The 24,365-nt window shown below is 43.9% G+C and overlaps 1 protein-coding gene and 1 pseudogene across 1 annotated transcript in view; both read right to left on the bottom strand.

Annotated features, from left to right (window-relative positions):
* LOC123952134 (inactive polypeptide N-acetylgalactosaminyltransferase-like protein 5) overlaps positions 1-24,365 on the bottom strand; it is a 65,964-nt gene that overhangs the window by 8,942 nt on the left and 32,657 nt on the right. Inside the window, 3 exon segments of the mRNA XM_046021369.1 lie at positions 873-1,038; positions 12,255-12,375; positions 17,184-17,433. Of these exon segments, the coding sequence (XP_045877325.1) occupies positions 873-1,038; positions 12,255-12,375; positions 17,184-17,433 (537 nt within the window).
* On the bottom strand, positions 16,705-16,795 carry LOC123952311 (annotated as a pseudogene).

Consider the following 24,365-nt stretch of genomic DNA (forward strand, 5'->3'; position numbering starts at 1 on the left):
TTTAAAATAATAAATAAATATTAGATTAAGACCAGAACATAGACTATCATAGAGAGATTCTTACATATTTCTCCCCGTGTATCTGACATGAGGTCTTGTTGGGGTTACGGCCATATTGGTTCGTGCATGGATCCTGGAGGGACCACTTTCGAATGGGGCCAGAGCACCATGTTCTCTGTGTGCCCTTTTAGGTCCTGGCTAGGGGCTGACGGCTTGGGAGGTGCACAGATGAAGGAGCATGGCTTTGATAGAGAAATCTTTGACTGTCGGTTGAAAAGAGATAATGGGGGGCGCCTGGGTGGCTCAGTGGGTTAAAGCCTCTGCCTTCGGCTCAGGTCATGATCTCAGGGTCCTGGGATCAAGCCCCGCATCAGGCTCTCTGCTCAGCGGGTAGCCTGCTTCCCCCTCTCTCTCTGCCTGCCTCTCTGCCTACTTGTGATCTCTGTCTGTCAAATAAATAAATGAAATCTTAAAAAAAAAAAAAGAAAAGAAAAGAGGTAATGGAGTTTCTCGCGTCATCTCCAGATTACAGCAGCTGCATCCCTTGAGAACTTGGTAGTAGAGGAAGAGAATCTGGGGAGCTGCCTGTGGGGAGGAGGGCAGGGAGAGCTGCTTCAGAGGGGCACTGCTTGGGGGGGCGGGGAATAGATCTGGGCCAAACAAACTTCGGTGGTGGCTGATTTACTTCTGAGAAACTTGAGTTTCCCTAGAAATTAAAATAAAAAAGTAATGCTCCAGGGTAATAGGTTTGAATGAACCAATTGAGAATAGGGTCTGGGGAAGGTAGATGAGTGGCTGAAGGTTAATTTAAGGAAAAGAGAGGGAAAACTCCCAAAACCCGTTATCTCCACACTCTTGCTTGTCTTTCCAAATCAGAGACATTTCCTTCACCTTGTATTGGTCCAGCCAAACGTGCACCAATCTGAGATTGTTATAGGTCAGGGATTTCATAAAACCAGGTCGATTTGGAAAGCGCGGCTTATTGATGTGTCCTACTCGCGAGCAGGGAAGTATGAAGAGTTGGCCTCCACACATCCAGTCTAGATGAAACCGAAAGACATTAACGCAAGTTTGCTAGTAGTACTAGGCAACTGCAGAATCTTTTTTTTTTTTTAACAAACATAGGAATAGCTAACATGTCTTAGGTTGTTCATTTAATCCTCCCAACAACCCTATAATGTGGATACTGTGGTTATCCCCGCTTTACAGATAAACTCATACATATGTTGAGTAAGAAATGTGCCCAGTGACAGAGAGTGCAGGGTTTAAACTCGGGAAGTTTGGCTTCCAAGTCAGCACTCCAAAGTAATTCTGTCTCCCTCATAAAAAACAATTGTTTTTGTTTTGTTCTTTTTAAAAAAAGATTTTATTTATTTATTTGACCAAGAGAGAGAGTGAGTGACCACAAGCAGGGGGAGCAGCAGGCAGAGGGAGAGGGAGAAGTAGTTTCCCTGCTGAGAAGGGAGCCTGATGCAGGACTTGATCCCAAGACCTTGGAATCATGACCTGAGCCAAAGGCAGATGCTTAACCCACTGAGACACCCAGGTTCCCCATATGTGACCAGTTCTGATGCTGATTATGTATAAAAAGTGGCAAGATAGTCTGTCTTCAAATATTCACCAACGATGTTCTGAGCATGACTATTACCGGATATTAGCAGGTAACAAGAAAATACTGATCAGGGCTAAATTCAATGATACCTCTTTTCTGTACTTAAAACACTTTATAAAAATTTTTTAAGATTTTTATTTATTGGACAGAGAAAGAGAGCACAGCAGGGGAGCAGCAGGCAGAGGGAGAGGGGGAAGCAGGCTTCCCGCCGAGCAGGGAACCAGATGTAGGGCTCGATCCCAGAACCCTGGGATCATGACCTGAGCCAAAGGCAGATGCTTCACTGACTGACACACCCAGGCACTCCTGGACCTCATTTTCATCTGATACTGAGAACTACACAGTTGTTCACTTAAGATACTGTTTGGGGGGCACTTTGTTATATATCAAAAGCTAACTGCTACTAGCTATCTATAACGTTTTATTCTCTTTTTTTAAGGTGAGAACTTAAGGATATTTGGAAGATCAGTAGTATCTGTTTGATAATTAGACTGGAGAAAGCACTATTTATATTTGAGATGTTTCTTGATTAGAAAAGAAATCTGGCATACAGAATAGAAAACAAAAATAATCAAAGTGATAGAAGAGGCACAAGACTAAAAATTTTATGAAAAAACATTCTCAAAAGTCATGGGGTGCCTGGGTGATGCAGTCCGGTGAGCACATCTGACTCTTGGTTTTGGCTCTGGTCATGATCTGGGGTCGTGGGATTGAGTCCTACACTGGACACCACCCTGACTTCGGAGTCTGCTTGGAATTCTCTCTCCCTCGCTGGGCCTCTCCCACCCCCCTGGAATGAATAAAAATAAATAAATCTTTTAGAAAAAATCAAATTGTGGGCACCTGGGTGGTTCAGTCGGTTAAGCTGCTGCCTTCAGCTCAGTTCAGGATCCCAGGGTCCTGGGATTGAGTCCTGCATTGGGTTCCCCTGCTCAGTGGGAAGCCTGCTTCTCCCTCTCCCACTGCCTGCAGCTCTGCTGACTTGTGATCTCTCTCTCTGTCAAATAAATAAATAAATAAATAAATAAAATCTTAAAAAAAAAAAAACCAAATTGAAGCTACAGCAATTTAGCTTAAGCTTCCTAGAGCTCATGTATTTGTTCTCTTACTCTTGATTCATTCTCAAGAGGGACATGATTCATCTGGACATACATTTTGCTGGGCTCACTGTCCGTGTAGACGATGGTCCGCTTGCTTCCTCAGAAGTTCTGCTGGAAGTTGTCCACCCAGCTCCCGGTTTTACTGTTATTATTATTATTAGTAGTAGTAGTAGTAGTAGTAGTAACAGCGCTAGGACCCCACTGAGAGTTAAGCTAACCCAGTGGGTAAGAGCACAGACTCTGGGACGCTCAGTACAGTTCGAGTCCTCCATCAGCTGTATGAACGAACGCAAGTTACTGCAGTTACTCAACCTACTTGTGCCTCAGTTTCCTCAACTGCAGAGTGAGAGTAAGTACCCACCTCATGGGATTGCTATGAGCATTAGATAATTTGATGCTTATAAAATGTTTAGAGTTTATGTTTGTAAATCAGCGTGTATCTCTGCTGTAGTGAAGTGTGGTAGCTTGTCAGAATGGCCACACATCTTCATTCCTCTATGCACACTTCTCTGCAATGTAACACTGTCCCTCATTCCATCAAGAGGTAAAGCTTATTCCTCCACCTCTTAAATCTGGCCTTGGCCACATGATTTTCTTCGACCAATGGGACCCTAACAAATGTGACACAAACAGATGCTTGATGTGTTTGCTGCATGGGACTTCATTTGCTACTCTCAGGAACCTTGTGACCATCTCACTGGAAATGAGCCTGAGCTAGCCTGACTGATGTAAGAGACAAATGGCAAGTCATCTCCACCGCCCCAGTGATCATTGGGCGAATGTAAGACATGCAGATGTCGTCATCCTAGACTCGCCAGCCCCAGCTGAGCCTCCAGATGAACACAGATGTATAGGCAACACCAGTAGAAACCAGCCGTCCTGTCTCTGACTGGAAAAGCCACTTTGGCAACACAGTGAATTATGAGAAATTAGAACATTTGCTCTTTTAAGCCACTGTTTCAGGATAGTTTGTTATACAGCAAAAGCTAACTGTTACATGAGGGGACATTTTCCTCTTAACTTCAGTTTTACTCATTAAGTAAAACAGACCTCCATCCACTTGGTTGCTTATTCCAGAAACTTGGTGTGATAGATGGAAATATTGTTCAGCAAATATTAGTTGGCTCTCCCATCCCTCACTTTGGGGCAAAGTTTATTTCTCGGACATCCTGACTTTGGGCTTGTCCCTCTGTTGCCTTGGCCAACACAATGGGAGTAGACATGATGCACGCTGAAGCTCTAAATATGCTTTGTGGTCTGGCTTGAATTTTGCATCCTTGCCTCCAAATGAGAAGAATATGCTGAGTTGTTACTAGTCACCACTCATATACTAGTACCTCAAATACTAGTAGAATAGCAATACTAGTAGAACACAAATAGAGTTCTTTTTTTTTTTATTTTACACAAGTAGAACTCTAATACTCATAGAATGATAAATGGACCTGAACTAAGACTAGAGCCAAGCCCAGACCATCTAAATTCAGAGGCAGAGCCCCCCTCGCCAGCCCATGAACATATGAAAGAAACAACCTAACGCTTATTGGTCTAAGTGATTCAGTGCTGAGCTAGTTTGTAACATAGTGTTATCCTGGCATTAGCCAACGGATAATGGCTTGTCTGGGACACTGCCCTCTCTTAACATCCATCTTACCTGCTCAGTCTCTTACTTCCATCCACTCTAATCATAAGATATGCCTGGAATCTGTCCAGTCTTTCTGCCTCCATTACAACCGCTCTAGTTCCATCCAAGGTCACCCTTTTTTCAGATCATCACAAGAAACTCCTGCTCTCCCTGCTTATCCTCCACTTTGTTCATCTCCATCACTGTCCTACTTAAAACCTACCTGCAGCATTCCACCATACAAAAGATACAACCTAAATCCTTACAAGGTTCTGGGGCATCCTGCCCTTGCCCCCTCTCCAGCCTTCCCTTATCCTTCTCTCCTTGCATCATGACCCAACCTCACTGGCCCTCCTCCACTGACACATATGGGTTGGAAAGCTGCCTATTTTCTGAGTCTGCAGGCAGAAATCAGGGCATTACTAAGAATTTTCTTTCTTCTGTAATCTGTATTTGTTTTCATGAGGTGCCGTAGGGGTGCCCCATGTGACAAAAACCAGGGTAGGATTTTCTCAGGCTGTTCCATTGACCTCACAGTTATGGTGCTGCCTTCCAGATTCAGGCAGTCCATCAGATTTATTTTCGAGTGTATTCCGCCTTCTCCAGTCTCAATAAACTTCTCAGCAGAAAGTTCGGAGAGGCTGCTAGCCAGATACCATTTTATTTATTTTTTTTAAGATTTTATTTATTTATTTGACAGAGAGATCACAAGTAGGCGGAGAGGCAGGCAGAGAGAGAGAGGAGGAAGCAGGCTTTCCACTGAGCAGAGAGCCCAACGTGGGGCTCGATCCTAGGACCCTGGGATCATGACCCGAGCCCAAGGCAGGAGGCCTTAACTCACTGAGCCACCCAGGCGCCCCCAGATCCCATTTTAAATGAGGACTCTGGGACGGCTGTCACGTAGAAAGAAAGGAACCGATATTGGCTGATGGCTCATCCAGTGGCAGACACTGTTTTAAATGTTTGATGTGCGTGGCCCCAGTGGATACACACAATGATTATTCTGATCATTTATACATGATCAGCTTCCTAGACTCCAACCAGTTCCACCATGTTTCCCAAATATTTCCCAACCACTTCTTATGTGGCCAACATACTAGGTGCTCTGGGACCCAGGTGTGAACAAGGCAGACCGTGTCCCTGCCCTCGCGGAGCTCACCACCTGGTCAGTACACCGACTGATGGGCGTCCAGCACAAAATAAAAATGGAGTCTCTGATTCAAAAGTGGAAACGAATTTCAGGAAGGCAACAGTGGTGTATTCCACTAAGTGTGGGTCCTTGCCAATGCTCCCACGGGCAACCACACAGCTTGTGTGGTTCAAAGCCCACAGAGCCTGCTCTGAACTTGGTACACTGGAACAGGTGCTGTCATGGTACTGTCTACTCAAAACAGAAAGAAAAAGAAAGCATGCGCTCTAATGCGTGAACACACACAGAAGGGACCCCAGACTTGTGCATGTGCGTGTGTGCGTGTGCGTGTGTGCATGGGCATGCAGGGAGAGTGGCGATAAGGTCAAGGAAGCCTTCCTGAAGAGATTACATCAAAGCTGTGAAATGGACTGTGGTAGTGGGAAAGAGCAAAGTGGATGGAGGTGAGTGATGACTTGGACCTAGATCTAACCACACCTGGTGGGAGAAAGAGAAGCATGGAAGGGAGAGTGGAGACCAAGAAGGTACTCTGGGGGGCTGGGGGCTGGACGGTTGCAGGCAGGAGGAGGGCAGCATGTCATCCATCCAAAGAGGAAAAGAACAAGGGAGGAGGCATGGGTTCGAGGGGGTAGGAAGAGCTCCATTTTCGAAATGTTGGGTTTAGGATACCCATGGGATATTCGACCTACAGGACAATCACCTATAGGCCCTTAGATGTACAGATGATGGCACAGAAAGACCTGGGAAGGAGCTAGAACTATGTCATCAGCCTGCAGTCATTCAAGGGTGGTGTGGATACGGTTACTGAGAGGATGGAGAAGAGAAAGAGGGTCTTGGGGCAACCCAAGAGAGGAGGCAACTTGGAGCAATGGGGACCCATGGTAAGCCACGGTCAGAGAGCAGGGGGCTGCCAAGCACCATGACCCACTCCCCCTTATGCAGACTCTAAGAATGTGGTCCGCCCTGCCTCCATCGCCAGCACACGGTTTGCTTTCTAATCGAAGCATCTGAAGAGGTGTGGCCACCTTGGGCGGCATCAAAGCTGGCTTCAATACCTAAGAGGTCCCGTCCCACAGTGAGGCAGGTGATGCTCAGAGGATACGGCAGGGCTCCCGGGCTGGAGCAGGGCACCTTGCCCGTTTCTGGGTCCTCCAGGATGGAGCGCTGAGCCACGCAGGCTGTTGGGGGCTGCTGGAGGCCACCTGCCCTCCACCAGAAAATGGAAGTGCGGGTCTGCAGCCTGGGTTAGGAGAAGCTTCCTGAGGCTGCGGGTGAAGCCGCAGCTCCCATCCCCACTGTCCAGAGTGACCACAGCAGGGCAACTAAGACAAAGTCAGAGCTCTGGAGGCTTCCAGAGAGAAAAGACTTAGAGACAGAATAGAACCAAGCTGGCGAGGTCTCCAGACCTGAAGCTGAGTAGACAGTACCAAGCAGGACACACAGGTCCGGAGCAGACACCTACAAGTTCTCTGAGTCAAGGCAAGTTACTCCAGCACCCTGCGCTCCAGCTCCTCCACTCTAAGTAGGACACCACGCACCTAGCTCGCAGGCTCGTCAGGATCATTAAATACGTTAACACCTGTTAGCTCCCAGGGCAGTGCATGTCATATACATAAGACCTCGTCCAATAAATGAAATGCAACTTTATCCTTTACCCCGTAACTCAAAAATGCCATTTCTGCAGGGAAGCCACTGAAGACACATGGCTCCCCTAACACAAGGCTGGATTCCCCTTTCATCTGATGTCGTCGTGCTCTGTATGTCTCCTTCATTGCGTCTATCAAACATAAATAACTCATCACCTCTCTCCACTCCAGCGCGTGGAGCTTCATGCTCTCATGAGCCGCGTTTGCTCTGTGTGCCACTGAACTCAGTACTAGCACGGCGCTTTGCATGTAATGGGCTCTCGGTATTGGTGAGTGAGTGGAAGGATGGATGGGTGGATGGACAGACAGAGGAGGGCTCTGCCTTCTTCTGAATGCCCGGAGCGTGGCATACCCCAACACAGCAGGTGCTCCTGCAAGAGGGCTACACTGGGCCCAACGAGAACTCTTCACAGCGTCTTCACCCTAAACAAGGGTAGACTGGGGTACTATCACCACTCGGGTGTTAGTGAGAGCCGTGGGAGTTGATGCAGGGCTGGTGCTCTGAAAAATATCAGCAAGGTACGACACAGACCCAGGCTGATCAGAACAGAGATGCGACAAAGGGTCCCATGCCCCTGCCCTGCCAAGGATGGTTCCTTTAGTTGCTGGATCATAGAAAGCCCACAATCAGCTCAGAGTCGAAGTTCTTCCCCACCGGGTAAGGAACTATCACACTGTATTAACCACGAATGTGGCTTCACACGTGCAAGATAGCTGAGGTCAGCCCTGAGCCCCGAGGAGCACACGGGGCAAGCAGGGACAGCTGACAGGAGCACCAGTCTTGGGGACACCCACGCTTCTAGGATGCACAGAAGATACCCCTGCAGACACAGAACAGAGCTACGGAAGAGGAACCAGGAGGGATGTTCTAAACTCCAAGAAAACGTCTGGAAAAAACCGGCCGACAGCATCAAATGTTGCAGTGACCTCCAGGACACAGAAGAACAAAAGCCATCCATTAGGGACATCAGTATCAAACTGCTGACAGTTCCCGGAATGCTGTCCCAGGGTGCCGAGGCCACCAGGATGTTGATTTACTGGAATGAGCTCTGAGAAATGAAGACATATGTACACGTGTCGATGATCTTCTCTCCGGAAACACAGGGTTACTTACCTTGGTTAGAGACCGCAGCCAGTGTCGAGAGAATACGCCTCCTACTTATTAATTTACATGTTTATGAAGCAGAGACCCACACATACTTAAAAAATATGAAGGGGCCATTAGGAGTGGAGTAGTTGAGAATATGGAAGCAAGGAAAATTAATACATTTTGAATGATACGTTAACTGTTATTTGCTATCTGGAAGGAATACAGAGCCAGGAAAAGGAATATACTCCCTCTTCAAATACGCATGTGTTGTTCACAAAATTGATGTCCTTGAGACACAAGAATGTGCTCATTAAGATATTAGGTCCTGAAAAGGGGACGAAGTATGCCATACACCATACAATAAAACATGCAATAAAACAAGGAATCATCGGCCAAACAACGAAAAGTACCAAAGACATGAACATTATAAAATAATGCTGGGATCAGAAGGAAACACATGATGGGGGCGGGGAGAGGCAATGAAAACAACACGCTTCCCAGGTCCTGCCAAACAGGGCCTTAAAAGGAAAAAGATATTGTTCCTTATATGCGTTATATTCGCAATAACGTACCTGAAGCACGGTGAGAGAAGTCTGTGCTTAAGAGAACTTTGAGCGAGTGAACAAAGTAACAAGCCAAAAGAAGAGGGAGACCAAATCCAAAACAAAACAACAGCAGCAGAAAAAAAATCAGAAAAATAAAACACAAAAAGCAAATACAGCAAACAATTTAATACCCACTAAGATAATATGTGCCTTCAGAGGCTGGTCTCTGCGGACGACTGCAGAGTGTAAGGACAGAGAGCAACACAGAATCATTACAGCTCTCGCGTATTAAGCACCTTCCAGAAAGTATCTGTTTACTGCATTGTAATAAGGACGCTGTTTTTTCATTTTACCTGCAAGGAAGCTAAAGCTCAACCAAGGTTTGAACTTAGTCATTGATTAAACCACTTTCTCTGCACCAGACTCTCTCTGCCGGGAAGAAACAAACAGGCAGAGAAAAGTGAGAAAAAAAATTAAGGATAATAATGGTGAATTCACAACCCAGATTTGTAAGAACAGTTCAAAGTAACCATTATTTATTTTAAGTTTTATTTAAGACACCTCTACACCCAACGTGGGGCTCAAACTCACAACCCTGAGATCAAGAGTCGCAAGCTCTTTTGAGAGAGCCAGCCAGGCGCTCCAAAGTGACCATGATAAAAAGTCCATTCGAATTTAGTCAAAAACCCACAGCAACTTCTTTCTAGATATGTCTCCAAAGGTAAAGGAAACAAAAGCAAAAATGAACTTTTGGGACTTCATCAAGATCAAAAGCTTCTGCACAGCAAAGGAAACAGTCAACAAAACAAAGAGGCAACCCACGGAATGGGAGAAGATATTTGCATATGACAGTACAGACAAAAGGTTGATATCCAGGATCTATAAAGAACTCCTCAAACTCAACACACACAAAACAGATAATCATATCAAAATATGGGCAGAAGATATGAACAGACACTTCTCCAATGAAGACATACAAATGGCTGTCAGACACATGAAAAAATGTTCATCATCACTAGCCATCAGGGAGATTCAAATTAAAACCACATTGAGATACCACCTGACACCAGTTAGAATGGCCAAAATTAGCAAGACAGGAAACAACGTGTGTTGGAGAGGATGTGGAGAAAGGAGAACCCTCTTCCACTGTTGGTGGGAATGCAAGTTGGTGCAGCCACTTTGGAGAACAGTGTGGAGATTCCTGAAGAAATTAAGAATAGAGCTTCCCTATGACCCTGCAATTGCACTGCTGGGTATTTACCCCAAAGATACAGATGTAGTGAAAAGAAGGGCCATCTGTACCCCAATGTTTATAGCAGCAATGACCACTGTCGCCAAACTGTGGAAAGAACCAAGATGCCCTTCAACGGGTGAATGGATAAGGAAGATGTGGTCCATATACACGATGGAGTATTATGCCTCCATCAGAAAGGATGAATACCCAACTTTTGTAGCAACATGGACGGGACTGGAAGAGATTATGCTGAGCGAAATAAGTCAAGCAGAGAGAGTCAAGTATCATATGGTTTCACTTATTCTGGAGCATAAGAAATAACATGGAGGGCATGGGGAGATGGAGAGGAGAAGAGAGTTGAGGGAAACTGGAAGGGGAGATGAACCATGAGAGACTATGGACTCTGAAAACAATCTGAGGGTTTTGCAGGGGCTGGGGGTGAGAGGTTGGGTGAGCCTGGTGGTGGGTATTAAGGAGGGCATGGATTGCATGGAGCACTGGGTGTGGTGCATAAACAATGAATTCTGGAATACTGAAAAGAAATTTTAAAAATAAATAAAAATTAAAAAAAGAATTTAGTCAAAAACCAAAACTTACCTATGATAAACAAAAAATAAACATCTGAATGGCACCTTTATATTTTCTTTAGACTCTCTCCCAGCATACCTACTTCGTACTTTCTTCTCTACCCAATTATTTCATTAAATCTTCACAAACTTGCAATTTAAGAAACAGAACAAATAACTAAAGGAGAAGAGAGAGAGAGAGGGAGGGAGAGAGAGAAAAACCAGGAAACAGACTCTTAACTCTAGGGAATACACTGATGGTCACCAGAGGGGGGGTGGAAATGGGGGAAACAGGTGATGGAAATTAAGGAGGGCACTTGTTCCGATGAGCACCAGGTGAGGTCTGGAATTGCTGAATCCCTATATTGTACAACTGAAACCAATACAACACTGTGTTAACTATCCTGCAATTTAAATAAAATTTTAAAAACCCACAAAAATGCAAGAATCTCCACAAAATTCTGAGAATGGCATTTATATTTGTTCCTATTTACCAGGTGAGAAAGTAGGGAATTAGAAACACTAATGGCTGCCCCACAATCTTACAGCAAGTTAGCAACGGAGCGGGGACCCATTCTGATGCCTAATGACTAGTGATCCAATATCACAGGAATATTTAAAAGTCAAATCTACTTTTAGATTTGAGATGTAATTCACAGTCTACAAGAAATTCACCCTTTTACAGTGTACGATTCAGTGACTCTGGGTATTTTCACGAGCTTGTCCAACCAGCACTTCTCATTCTGGAACATTCTCACCACTTCCAGAAATAGCCCTGGCACCCATCAGCACTCGTTCTCTTTCCTCAAGCTTCTGGCAACCACTAATCTACCTTCTGTTTCTATGAATTTGCTTAGTTTGCACATTTCCTAGGAGTGGACTTATTCATGTAAATATGTGGGCTTTTGTGTCTAACTTCCTTCACCCACTGTAATGTTTTCAAGTTCCACCCATGTGGTAGCAGGTATCCTGGGATTCAAGGGTTGAGAGACAACCTAGACACCCCCTACCAAGTCTTCTCAATTTGCAGATGAGGAAACTGAGGCCTGAGATAGCCCGCAGAGTTAGTGGCACCCAAGTCCCCTACAGCCTAATGCTGTTATTTTCACTACGCCACAACCACCAAGACAATCAACGTAATAAAGAAGGGCTTCCACAAGTAAGTAAAAACATTAATGTGATATGCCATATATTAGAAATAACAAAACATAAGGCAATAAAAGCTGGTATTTTACTAACTATTGTCACACTCAGTGAGGAGTCCCACAGGCCATTTGTTTCACGGGATGTGGGAATGATACCCGATGCACAGGCAGGAAAACTGTACGTTATAACACATGTATGATGTATGATATATATTCTATAAATGATTATACATAAGTCTGAAGTCAGTGTTCGTTCTCTCTGAACAAAAGTAATGATTTAAAAAGCCGGTCTGAATAAATAAAATCTTTTAAAAAAGGGGGCGCCTGGGTGGCTCAGTGGGTTAAGCCGCTGCCTTTGGCTCAGGTCATGATCTCAGGGTCCTGGGATTGAGTCCCGCATCGGGCTCTCTGCTCAGCGGAGAGCCTGCTTTCCTTCCTCTCTCTCTCTGCCTGCCTCTCTTGTGATTTCTCTCTGTCAAATAAATAAAATCTTTAAAAAAAAAATCTTAAAAAAAAATAAAAAAAAATAAAAAGCCGGTCTGAATTACCCTTAGTGAAAGTTTTCTTCTTTCTGCTCCCGAGAGTTCCATGTCCCTGTCATACTGTCCAATCTCATTAAAGTAATGCCTATTTATAGCAAAAATTCCTCCAGCCATTACGGGTGACCTAAAAAGGACACATAAATATTAAATCACAGACTCGGTCATTCTGGATTTTTTGCCAAAATTATACTGAATATTAGCAATAACATAAAAACTAGAAAACAGCACAATACTGATACAAAATTGTTAATATATATTTAGGAGAACACGACCTAAGCAAAACCAAGAGTCCTGCCACCAACTCGGCCACCCAGGCGCCCCCACAGTAACTTTTACTTAGCTCTCAACGAATTGTATGGTGACATAGTCTAAATTTAATTCAGATATAGTCTGAATTAAATGGTGATAGTCGTCGTCTTCTTGAGAGGGAACATCACCTTCAGAATGTGGGTTTCCCCTGGGGACAAATATAGACTTGGGGATTAGAGTTTACAAATCTCCCTTTCCAAGCACATTAAGTGTGTTACATTTACTTTTGGGAAAAACACAATGTTACGAAACATCTTTTTTTGGTCCACCAACAGCAGGGCCCAATAACACCAAAGTAAGGAGTTTGAAAATGATTACATGTTCATCTACTCATTCATTGTTTTTAAAGTAGGTATTAAACACCTATGATGTGTTTGAGATAAATTAGTCAATCAACAGGTCAAGGTCCCAGCTCGTATGGGGGCAAGGGTGGAAAGAGGGACCCCAGCGTCACCCGGGTCTTGGAGGAAGAGGATGGGATCGTAGATAAGGGTCCAGCGGTGAATGAGATGTGATCCAACTCTGGATGTATTTTGAAGATGGAACCAGCAGATTTGCTTACGAGTGGGATGTGGGTGGAGGAGGAGGAGAAGAGTGAAGGCCAACCCCAGCATTTGGGCCTGGGTACCTGGAAGGTAGAGTTGCCGTGCACTGAGAAGGGGATGCGGGGGCCTGGGGGTAGATTTTGGTGGAAAGATTCAGCTGGGGACATGTGTGAGGTGTCGAGTCAGCATTCAAGTGGAGATGCCAGTAGGCAGTTGGGGGGAAGAGTCTGGCACCGGGCGAGCGGCGGGGGCTGGAGACGGAACTCTGGGAGGCCTCAGCTTCGGATGGGCAAGAAGTGCTTCGTGAGTGTGGGGAGGCGGAGAAGAGGATCAAGAACTGAGGTTGGAGAGAAGAGGAGGAATCGGGAATCCGCAAAGGAGATGGGAGTGAGCAGATGGGAGTGAGCAGATGGGGTGGGGGGTGGTTAGAAGGAAGACCTGGAGACTGGATCAGATCTGGAGTCCAAGGAGGGTTTACAGTACATACAGTATATACCCAGGATATACGGTGTAGAATGCATGGGGCATACAACATAGGAGGTATCAACTGTCTATGGTATCAGTAAGGCTTTCAGTCAACACTAGGCTCTCAGTCGTTAGGGAACTGGAGAGTCAAAAGCTACATTCAGAGTTTTGACTGCACGGGGTGGTCAGTGTGCCTAACTCCTGTGTTGTTCAAGGTGAACTGTATGTTATAACACATGTATGATGTATTGATATATATTCTATAACTGATTGGTATCATGCTAAGCTTTTATGGCTTGATTTTTTATTTAGCATATTGTGAGAATTTCCCTTTTACATTAATTAGCTTTCAAAAAACTTTAGGTAATACTCTACAAAGTATGATTATAGTTTTTAACCATTTCACTATTGAATATTTATGTTGTTTTTATTTTGCAACTAATATAAATGTCACTGTGATTGATGTCTCTTGTACTTACTTCTCATTAACTCCTTAGGGAAGTGTTTCAAGAAGTGGAATTATTGCATTGAAGAATAGCATTTATAAGATCTTTAATGTATACTAATGTATTAATTTTAATGTATATTAATATAATGTCAAATTGTTTTCAAAAGCATGTGTGACTATATCTATACTCATGGCATATTCAAATTCCAAAAATGTTACTACTTAGCAAATATCAGGAGGAGTTTCCCTATTGAAATTTTTAGGGCCTAAAGCCTACCTGATATGTGATATATGGAAATACTATAAAATTATGTCGATTTTTTGGTAAATGGAATGCTGCCAACTACTTCTTACTGAATGTAACTTCATTTTAAATTAAATAAGTTCATTTTGAGATGAACTCCAAAGATCGATGCTTTATTTTATTTTTACATATTTAATGTTATTTAAATGAAGTATATCTTTATTCCTTTCCATTCTGAAGTCTGGGGGGCACCTGGGTGGCTCAGTTGGTTAAGTGCCTAGCTCTTGATTTCAGCTCAGGTCATGATCTCAGGGTCATGAGATCGAGCCCTTTGTAAGGCTCCCTGCTTCGCAGGGAATCAGCTCGGGATTCTTTCCCTCTCCCTCTGCCCCTCCCTACCCCACTCATTCTGAAGTCTGTAACAGTAAAATAGCAACCATTTATACTGATCACTTCCCCTATGTCAGCCCTTAGGTTATGTTCTTTTTTAAAAATTATTTTTATTAACATATAATGTATTATTTGCCCCAGGGGTACAGGTCTGTGACTCATCAGGCTTACACACTTCACGGCACTCACCATAGCACAAACCCTCCCCAGTGTCCATCACCCAACCACCTTATTCCTAACCCCCATGCCCCAGCATTGGGTTATGTTCTTTACAAGCATTGGCCCATTTCATCTCTTTGATAATCTAGAGAGGTATGCATTTTATTATCATCATTTTATAGATGAAGATAGTGAAGCTGAGACAAGCAACTGGCCCAGCAGAGGGCTGCCTTATTGCACAACTCCGGGGATGCCAACCACCTATAATCTTTGTGAACAGGGCCTCCTGGAGATGTGCAGTACACAGCCTATACAGCTGTACACAGCAGTCCTGAACAGCTAACAAGTGGTGGTTGGCGCAGAGCAAAGATGAGTTATACACAGTGGAAGGTGCGTGAAGCGCTCTATTACTCTAAAAACAAAGACACTTGGTGACATCTGCAAAGTAGGGTTTTAAGAAAACTAATGTAGCAACAGAGAAACTGGCAGGAGGGAGTGGAGCCTGCAGGCCAGCTGGTCCCTTACAGTGTAGAGGCTAAGCCCGGGACAGTGAATGCCTGGACCATGGGGACAGGCAGAGAGAAGGACAGATGTCCTGTGACAGTCATCACAAAGGCTGAGTCCCCTGGAGCTGGTTAATCACTGAGTTAGAGTAGGCAGTGGCAGACCGCAGGTGTAGTCAGGCTTCACAGCTGCGTAGTACTCCACTATGGTTCCGGCATAATGTACTAAATAATCTCCCAGTTACTCCTTCTGGTTCTTAGTGTTTATTTCATCCTTGAATCTGGAGGCCAGGCTGCGTCCCAGGAGTAAGGGGCTCAGGGCAGGGGCAGGGACTGGGACCAAGAGAAGTAATGAAGATTTGGAACACCCACTGGTGGCGGGGGGGATGAGTGCATAAAGAAATGGCAGACCAGCATGAGGCTGGAGATCATCCATGCATAGAAGCACCGGCTCACATCTTTTAAAGGAACAAAGAAAACAGAAGGTGAACTTGATCAGAACTGGAAGTTTGCGAGGTTGCTGCGGCAGGCTGGAGGTCCTGGCAAGAAAGGCCACAGACGAATGAAATCACTGGGGCGCCTGGGGGGCTCGATTCAGTTGAGCATCTGCCTTTAGCTCGGGTCATGATCTCAGGGTCCTGGGATGGACCCCACATCGGGCTCCCTGCACAACGAGGAGCCTGCTTCTCCCTCTCCTGCTGCTGTTCCCCATGTGTGTGCTCTCTCTCTCTCTCAAGTAAATAAATAAAATCTTTTAAAAGAGAGAAGAAAGAAACCATGAGGGGGAAAAACAGAAATCAAAGAACTGGAGATCCTGATGATGTCCAGTGAGCAGGTGGGCAGGTGTGAGTGGGGCACAGCAGGGAAAAATTAGGAACATCTTGGGCTGTGACCCAAGAGACAGATATCCAGTAATTTAGAAGATGAAAGGCCCAGGACATGGCTATAGGGATAATAATAGCTAACAATGATGAACGCTGATGTAGTACTTACCATGGACAGATACTGTTCTAAGCTTTGATATATACTAAGTCATTCTCGCAACAACACTGTGAAGTATGATTAGCCTCCAGACTTCCCACATAAGGAAATAAGGTGCAGGGAGGTTAAGTAACTTGCACAAGTTCCCAGAGCTCTAGTTAAACTAAAATAGAGACAAAGATCGAGGACTTGCCAGACTACAGTGTTAGAACATTTACTTGCGTAATTTGTAAAACACAGAGGTTGGTAATAGAGGAACAGGTGGAGCCGGGCATCAGTTGTCAGTAAATGTGGTGGTGGGGAGGGGACCTGGAGGAAGTCTCTTCGGAAATAGCCTCACAAATGAGGTTAAAAGTCACAACATCAAATTGTTCTCATTGAGAAATACATTTTCCAAGACTAATAATAGAAATGATAGGAATAATAATAGGAAAATTGTATTCGTATCTATAAAATTATAGATGCTACACTTGATCTTAGCCAAAAGGCCGAGAAGCGATATATAAAATTATAGATGAAAGCACTTGGATAAATGTTTTATATATGAATTTAGCCAAGACTTCTACCTTTTCTGGACTATCCACAGTGCTAGAATTTTGTTCATTGACCACTTACAATATGCTCCTGAGAACCGAGTCCACACTCTAAAGACGGACACCTGAAACCAGAGGAACACTGTCCATGGCAGTGTTCTTAACTGGACTGAGATGCTCACTTCCAATCAAAGAAACTAAAAACCTACCAAATTCTATTATTATAGACTTTTAGAAACAAGATAAACAACAAAATAGTTCTCATTAAGCCCAAGAAATTGAAAGAACCATCTCTGAAATCTATTTTTTCCCTAGGTCCCAACACATATTCCCATAACCTGAAGGAATGTCCTACCGGATGGGTCTAGTGGGTCCTTCTGGTCCATCCATCTCATAAGAGAAAACATTATCCCATTTAAATTCTAGATGCCAGTTGAAAGTACCCCTTACGGCCGGAGAGGGCCTATACTCTAGGGTCTCGTAGTCAATGGGATCTATCAGAGGACACACCACCATCCTGGGGTCCTTGGCCATGGCATGCAGGAAGGGCTGCAGCCACACACGATTCACCTCGCAGTGGCTCTCCAGGAACACCAGCACATCCCCTGGGGGGCAAGAAAAGGTTAGAGTTAGTGCTATGGCTAAGTGCAGATGGCTAAGGCAGCTGACGACCCAAATCAAAGTTCAGTGCAAGGAATATTTGTTAAGCATTGACGTGTTTGGCTTTTCAAATGCTTCCAGATTCACTGGAGGTGGGTGGGGACTGGAAACACATACTTTATTTGGTACCATGTCATGTACCATGATGTGCCATCGATGTCCAGAAGAAGCTGGTGAATTGTGGGTGAGAGAGTGGTTTGGGGAAGATTCTGAAGAAGCAGGTGTAACTGAGTTGGGCTTTAATTAAAAAAAAATTATGGTAAGTATTTTTGCTCTTGAGTTCAAGTTTAATGAACATCTGCTTAGAGAACATAGGGGAAATCGGCATGGCCAAAATGAAGAATACATGTTGTTAAAGTACCTTCATGGACTCAGATTGGAAGGGACCTCAGAATTCAGGTGCAGAGTTTGGATAAAATCATAGGGAGGTATGAGAAACATTCCACGGTTGATCAGAAGACTTAATGTTGTCTAATATCCAAACTGATCTATAGATTCAGTATAATTATTATCAAAATTGCACCTGGTTCTTTTGAAGAAACTGATCCTAACATTCATACGGAAAGGCAAGGAACCCACACTTTAGCTAAAATGATCTTGAAAAAGAACAAAGTTGAAGGACTTCTGGATTTCAAAACTTACTACAAAGCTGTAATAATAAAGCAGTATGACTCTGGCATAGGGATAAGGAAGAGATCAAAGGGATAGAACTGAGAGTATAGAAATAAACCAAACATTTGTGGTTAGTTGACATTTGACAAGGCTGCCAGCCAGTTCAATGGGGGAAAGAATTAGTCTCTTTAGTGAATGGTCCCAACACATCTGAGTATCCACATGAAAAAGAGGGGTGCCTGGGTGGCTCAGTTGGTTAAGCGTCTGACTCTTGATTTCATCTCAGGTCTTGATCTCAGGGTGAGTTCAAGCCCTGTGTTGGGCTCCACAGTGGGCATGGAGCCTGCTTAAGAGAAAAGAGAAGAGAAGAAAAGAAAAAGAATGCCTCGTGGCAAACACAAAAACTAAGTCAAATGAATCACAGACTTAAAATGTCAGAACTAAAACTATAAAACTCTTAGAAGAAAACAGAAGTATCTGCTGACCTCAGGTTAGATGATTTCTTAGATGTGACACCAAAAATACAAGTGACAAAAGAAAAAATAAATAGGACTTCACAAAAATTAAAAACTTTTTGTGCTTAAACAGACATCATAAAGTTGAAAAAAATCCACAAAATGTGAGAAATTATTTGAAAATCACACATTTGATAAAGGACTTGTATCCAGAATATGTAAGGAACACTTACAACTCGATAATAAAAAAAAATAACCTAATTCAAAAAATGGGCAAAGGAGGGGCACGTGGGTGGCTCAGTCAGTGAAACATCCTACTCTTTATATTGGCTCAGGATCTCAGGGTTGTGAGTTCAAGCCCCCTGCTGGGCTCCATGGTAGGTGTAGGGTCTAGTAAAAAAAAAAAAAAAAAAAAAAAAAAGGCAAAGGTTTTGAAAAGACTTTTCCCCAAAGAAGATATACAAGTGGCTGATAAGCATATGAAAAGGCGCTCAACATCTTTAATCATTAGGAAAATGCTAACAAAATCATAGTGAGATAATATTTCATATCCATGAGGACGGCTATAATCAGAAAGGCAGCCAATCACGAATGTTAATGAAACTGTGGAGGAACTGGAACCCTTGTCCGTTGCTGACAGCGATGTAAAATGTTGCAGTCTCTTCCAAACATTATGTGGTAGTTCTTCAGAAGCTAAGCACACAGTTGCCAAATAGCCCAACATTCTACACAATGGGTACACAAATACCCCAAAGAAAGAAAACTTGGGTTTATACAAAGTCTTGTACGCGAATGTTCATAGCAATATTCTTCCTAAGAGTAAAAGAGGCATAACTCAAGTGCCCATCAGCGGATGAATGGATAAACAAAATGGGAAACATCCACATACTGGGACATTATTTGGCAACAAGTGGGAATGAAACACTGACCCACGCTATGACATGGAAACATCATGCTAAATGAAAGGAACCAGTCACAAGAGACCATATAGGATATAATTCCATTAAATGAAATGCCTAGAATAGGTAAAAAAATCTTAATGTATAGGAGGTAGATTAATGGTTTTGGAGGATTTGGTGGAGGGGAAGGGGAATGGGAGGAAGGCAATGGCAACTTAGTTTCTTTGTAGTGAGACAAAACGTTCTAAAACTAAGTCATGGTGATGGTTCCATAACCCCGTGAATATAGTAAAAAACACTGCATTGCGTACATTAATGGGTGAATTACACGTGAATTATATCTCAAAAAATCCACAAACATCCTTAGGAAAGAAAGAGTACATCCTCCACATTTTAACTCAAGTACAATTATTCTTATGTGCAATTCACTTGGTATTTTAAATCATTTTTTAAAAGATTTTATTTATTTGACAGACAGAGATCACAAGTAGGCAGAGAGGCAGGCAGAGAGAGAGGAAGGGAAGCAGGCTCCCCGCCCAGCAGAGAGCCTGAGGCGGGGCTCGATCCCAGGACCCTGGGATCATGACCTGAGCCGAAGGCAGAGGCTTTAACCCACTGAGCCACCCAGGCACTCCAGTATTTTAGATCATTAAAAGTGATAGAAACTTCATCCCTCAGCCCACTGGTTTCTTTTCTTTTCTTTCTTTTTTTTAAAGATTTTATTTATTTATTTGACACAGAGAGACACAGCAAAAGAGGGAACACAAGCAAGAGAAGCAGGAGAGGGAGAACAGGTTTCCTGCCAAATAGGGAGCCCAAATGCGGGCTCGATCCCAGGACCTTGAGATCATGACCTGAGCCGAAGGCAAAGGCTTAACCCACTGAGCCACCCAGACACCCCTATTCTGTTCCTTTTAATCCACAGGGAGGACTGGTCCTTTCCCTGCTCTTGGTTACAAACCCGAGCTGGGGCAAGACTTCCCAGGTTACTCTTTGGTTAACTGAAAGTCTCACAGTTCCTTTAAGTTGGAAACACTGCCTCAGTTCAGCCAAGAGGATTTCCAGTCCCGTGTTACAACCCAGACTTGGGCAACTGCCTGCAAAAGGGCTCATTGTCCCTCCGCCCCTCCTCCCCAGCTAGAGGGATACATGAAAACGTGCTCAACATCACTCATCATCAGGGGACCGCGAATCAAAACCACAGTTAAGATACTACCTCACACCTGGTAGAATGTCTGTTGTTAAAAGGACAAGAACTAAGAAGTGCTGGCGAGGATATGGAGAAAACAATCCTTGTGCTCTGTTTCTGGGGATGTAAACTGATGCAGCCCACTACAGAAAATACTATGGACTTTCCTCAAAAAATAATAAAATGGAACTAATCGAGCGATTGCACTTCTGGGTATACAGAAGGAAAGGAAACTGCTATCTTGAAGAGTCACCTGGACTCCACGTTCACTGCAGCATGATTACAATAGCTGAGACGTAGAAACAGCCCTAAGTGTCCACCCACAGATGAAGGGATGCACACGACGGGATATTTTTGTCGCATCAGATCAGAAAAAGAAGGAAATCCTGCCATTTGTGACATGGATGGACCGTGAAGGCATTAAGCTGAGTGAAATGAGTCAGAGAAAGACCAATACCATGTGCTCTTACTTATATGTGGAATCTACAAAAGACCCCGAACTCAGGTTCAGAGAACGGACAGGTGGTTGCCAGAGTGCGGGGGTGGGTGAGGTGGGGGAAGGGGATCAACAGGTTCAGGTTTCCTGTTATAAGATAAATAAGTCCCGGGATGTAATGTACAACTCGGTGACTGAAGTTAACAATTCTGCATTGTATATTTGAAGACTGCTAAGAGAACGAATCTTAAAAGTTCTCACATCACAAGAAAAAAAAAGTGACCATGGGAGGTAAGGAATGCTAACTAGGCTTAACGCCGCCATCAATCCAAAATACATACACGTATCGCATCATTATGTCGTATACCTGACATGAATACAATGTTGGATGTCAACTGTAGCTCAATTTAAAAAAAACAAACAAACTTCTTTTAAAAAATTGTAACTAGTGAGGTTGAACTGTTTTCAGGCCATTAGCCATTTGTAAATAAAACGTTTATATCCTCTGCCCATTCAGGTGTTGGAACCCTGGGGTTTCTTTTTTTAATGACTTTGTAGATACACTTTACATACTGAGAATATTAATTTTTTCTATGGATGTTGTACTACTAATTCCCCTAGCCTACTTTTATTTAATCTTTTTTAAAAAATCAGTTATTTCTTTTCAGCGTTAACAGTATTGTTTTCGCACCACACCCAGTGCTCCATGCAGTACGTGCCCTCCCTATTACCCACCACCTGGTTCCCCCAATCTCCCACCCCCGCCCCTTCAAAACCCTCTGGTTGTTTTTCAGAGTCCATAGTCTCTCATGGTTCATATCCCCTTCCAGTTTCCCTCAATTCCCTTCTCCTCTCCATCTCCCCATGTTCTCCGTGTTCTTTGTTATGCTCCACAAATAAGTGAGACCATATGATACTTGACTCACTCTGCTTGACTCATTTCACTCAGCATAATCTCTTCCAGTCCCGTCCATGTTGCTACAAAAGTTGGGTATTCATCCTTTCTGATGGAGGCATAATACTCCATCGTGTATATGGACCACATCTTCCTTATCCATTTGTCCGTTGAAGGGCATCTTGGTTCTTTCCAGTTTGGCGACCGTGGCCATTGCTGCAATAAACACTGGGGTACAGATGGCCCTTCTTTTCACTCCATCTGTATCTTTGGGGTAAATACCCAGTAGTGCAAGTGCAGGGTCATAGGGAAGCTCTATTTTTAATTTCTTGAGGAATCTCCACACTGTTCTCCAAAGTGGATGCACCAACTTGCATTCCCACCAACAGTTTAAGAGGGTTCCCCTTTCTCCACATCCTCTCCAACACACGTTGTTTCCTGTCTTGCTAATTTTGGCCATTCTAACTGGTGTCAGGTGGTATCTCAATGTGGTTTTAATTTGAATCTCCCTGATGGCTAGTGATGATGAACATTTTTTCATGTGTCTGATAGCCATTTGCATGTCTTCACTGGAGAAGTGTCTGTTCATATCTTCTGCCCATTTTTTAAAATTTAATTTTATCATTTTTTGTTCACAATAGGTTTACTGTTTTTTTTTTTTTTAAGATTTTATTTATTCATTTGACAGACAAAGATCACAAGGAGGCAGAGAGGCAGGCAGAGAGAGAGGAGGAAGTGGGCTCTCTGCCAAGCAGAGAGCCCGATGCAGGGCTCGATCCCAGGACCCTGAGATCATGACCTGAGCCAAAGGCAGAGGCTTAAGCCATTGCACCACCCAGGTGCCCGTAGGTTTACTGTTTTGGTAGTCAGCTCTGTCCTATCCCTCAGGTTTAAAGCTTTGAAACTTTGTTATTCATTGAACCAGTGAGTATTGATCTCAGTTTTCTTTTTTGTAATTTTAAAATTCTTTTATTAATTTAATGATTTGGTTTTAAAAGCTAAAATGAATGCTATAGCTGGACTTTACTTGGATTATGGTATGAGATGAAGATTAAACATTTTCCCAAATAACTCACTATCTCCCAAATAACTACACCACCACGGGACCAACGACAGAAAGGCCCTTCTTTCCATTCTGACCTGTGTCTTATTTATCGTATGCAGGGTATGTACCCTTGGCATTTAAAGATTTTAATACTTTTGACAATTTTAATGACCGAGGAAGACCATAAGCGCAGCATCTTAACTTTCAAAAGGTTTTATTTTATTTTTATTTTATTTATTTATTAGAGAGAGAGGTCACAAGTAGGCAGAGAGGCAGGCAGAGAGAGAGAAGAGGAAGCAGGCTCCCCACTGAGCAGAGAGCCCGATGCGGGGCTCGATCCCAGGACCCTGAGATCATGACCTGAGCCGAAGGCAGAGACTTAAACCACTGAGCCACCCAGGCACCCCTGCAAAAGGTTTTAAACTTGTTCCAGGTGCAATATGAAGGTTTCCGAATTCTAATTTAAACTGTGAAGCCTATGAGCACAAGCTACCGTGGACCTCCGTCCAGTGAACTGTACTGGTTTTACACTCATCCTAAAGGGTGTTATGGGGGTAATTTACACACCATAACAGAACATGGAAGTCCTCTTGGCGGAGTCTGACACTCGCAAGCAGATTCTGTGGCAATCTCAAGTTCACTGCCAGGAAATGGAGCGTTTGTTCTGCATCCGCTGGCCTCAGTTAGAGGAGGGAGAATGCTCTCTTGTGTTCACAGAGATAGCCTGTTAGACGTAATTCACCTGAATCCCATCTAATCCCAGATTGGCATCTTGCCAGATTAAGCCAACTTCTCCACAGGGCCTAGAGTGAGCGGCGTGAGCTCAAATCCACCTGATAAGGACCCTTCCCTGCCTTCCTCCCAGAGTGTGTGGGATGTACCCAGGACCCCTGACTGCTCACTCCACTTTCCCTGTGGAGAGCCTTGCTGGCCACCTGCAATCCAGGGGCACTTTCTCTCTCTCGGGGTGGGGCCGCTTTTAAAAGACAACAAGTTGGGGCACCTGGGGGCTCAGTGGGTTAACCCTGCTCAGCAGGGAGCCTGCTTCCCATCCCCCTTGCTCTGCCTGCCTCTCTGTCTACTTGTGATCTCTGTCTGTCAAATAAATAGATAAAATCTTTAAAAATAAATAAATAACATCAAAATATTCTGGATTTTGTCTCTGAAGCAATTATTTTTTTTTAAGATTTTATTTTTTATTTATTTGACAGAGAGATCACAAGTAGGCAGAGAGGCAGGCAGAGAGAGAGGAGGAAGCAGGCTCCCTGCGGAGCAGAGAGCCCAACGCGGGGCTCGATCCCAGGACCCTGAGATCATGACCTGAGCCGAAGGCAGCGGCTCAATCC

The sequence above is a fragment of the Meles meles genome, chromosome 10 (genome assembly GCF_922984935.1).
Source record: "Meles meles chromosome 10, mMelMel3.1 paternal haplotype, whole genome shotgun sequence".
Lineage (NCBI taxonomy): Eukaryota > Metazoa > Chordata > Mammalia > Carnivora > Mustelidae > Meles > Meles meles.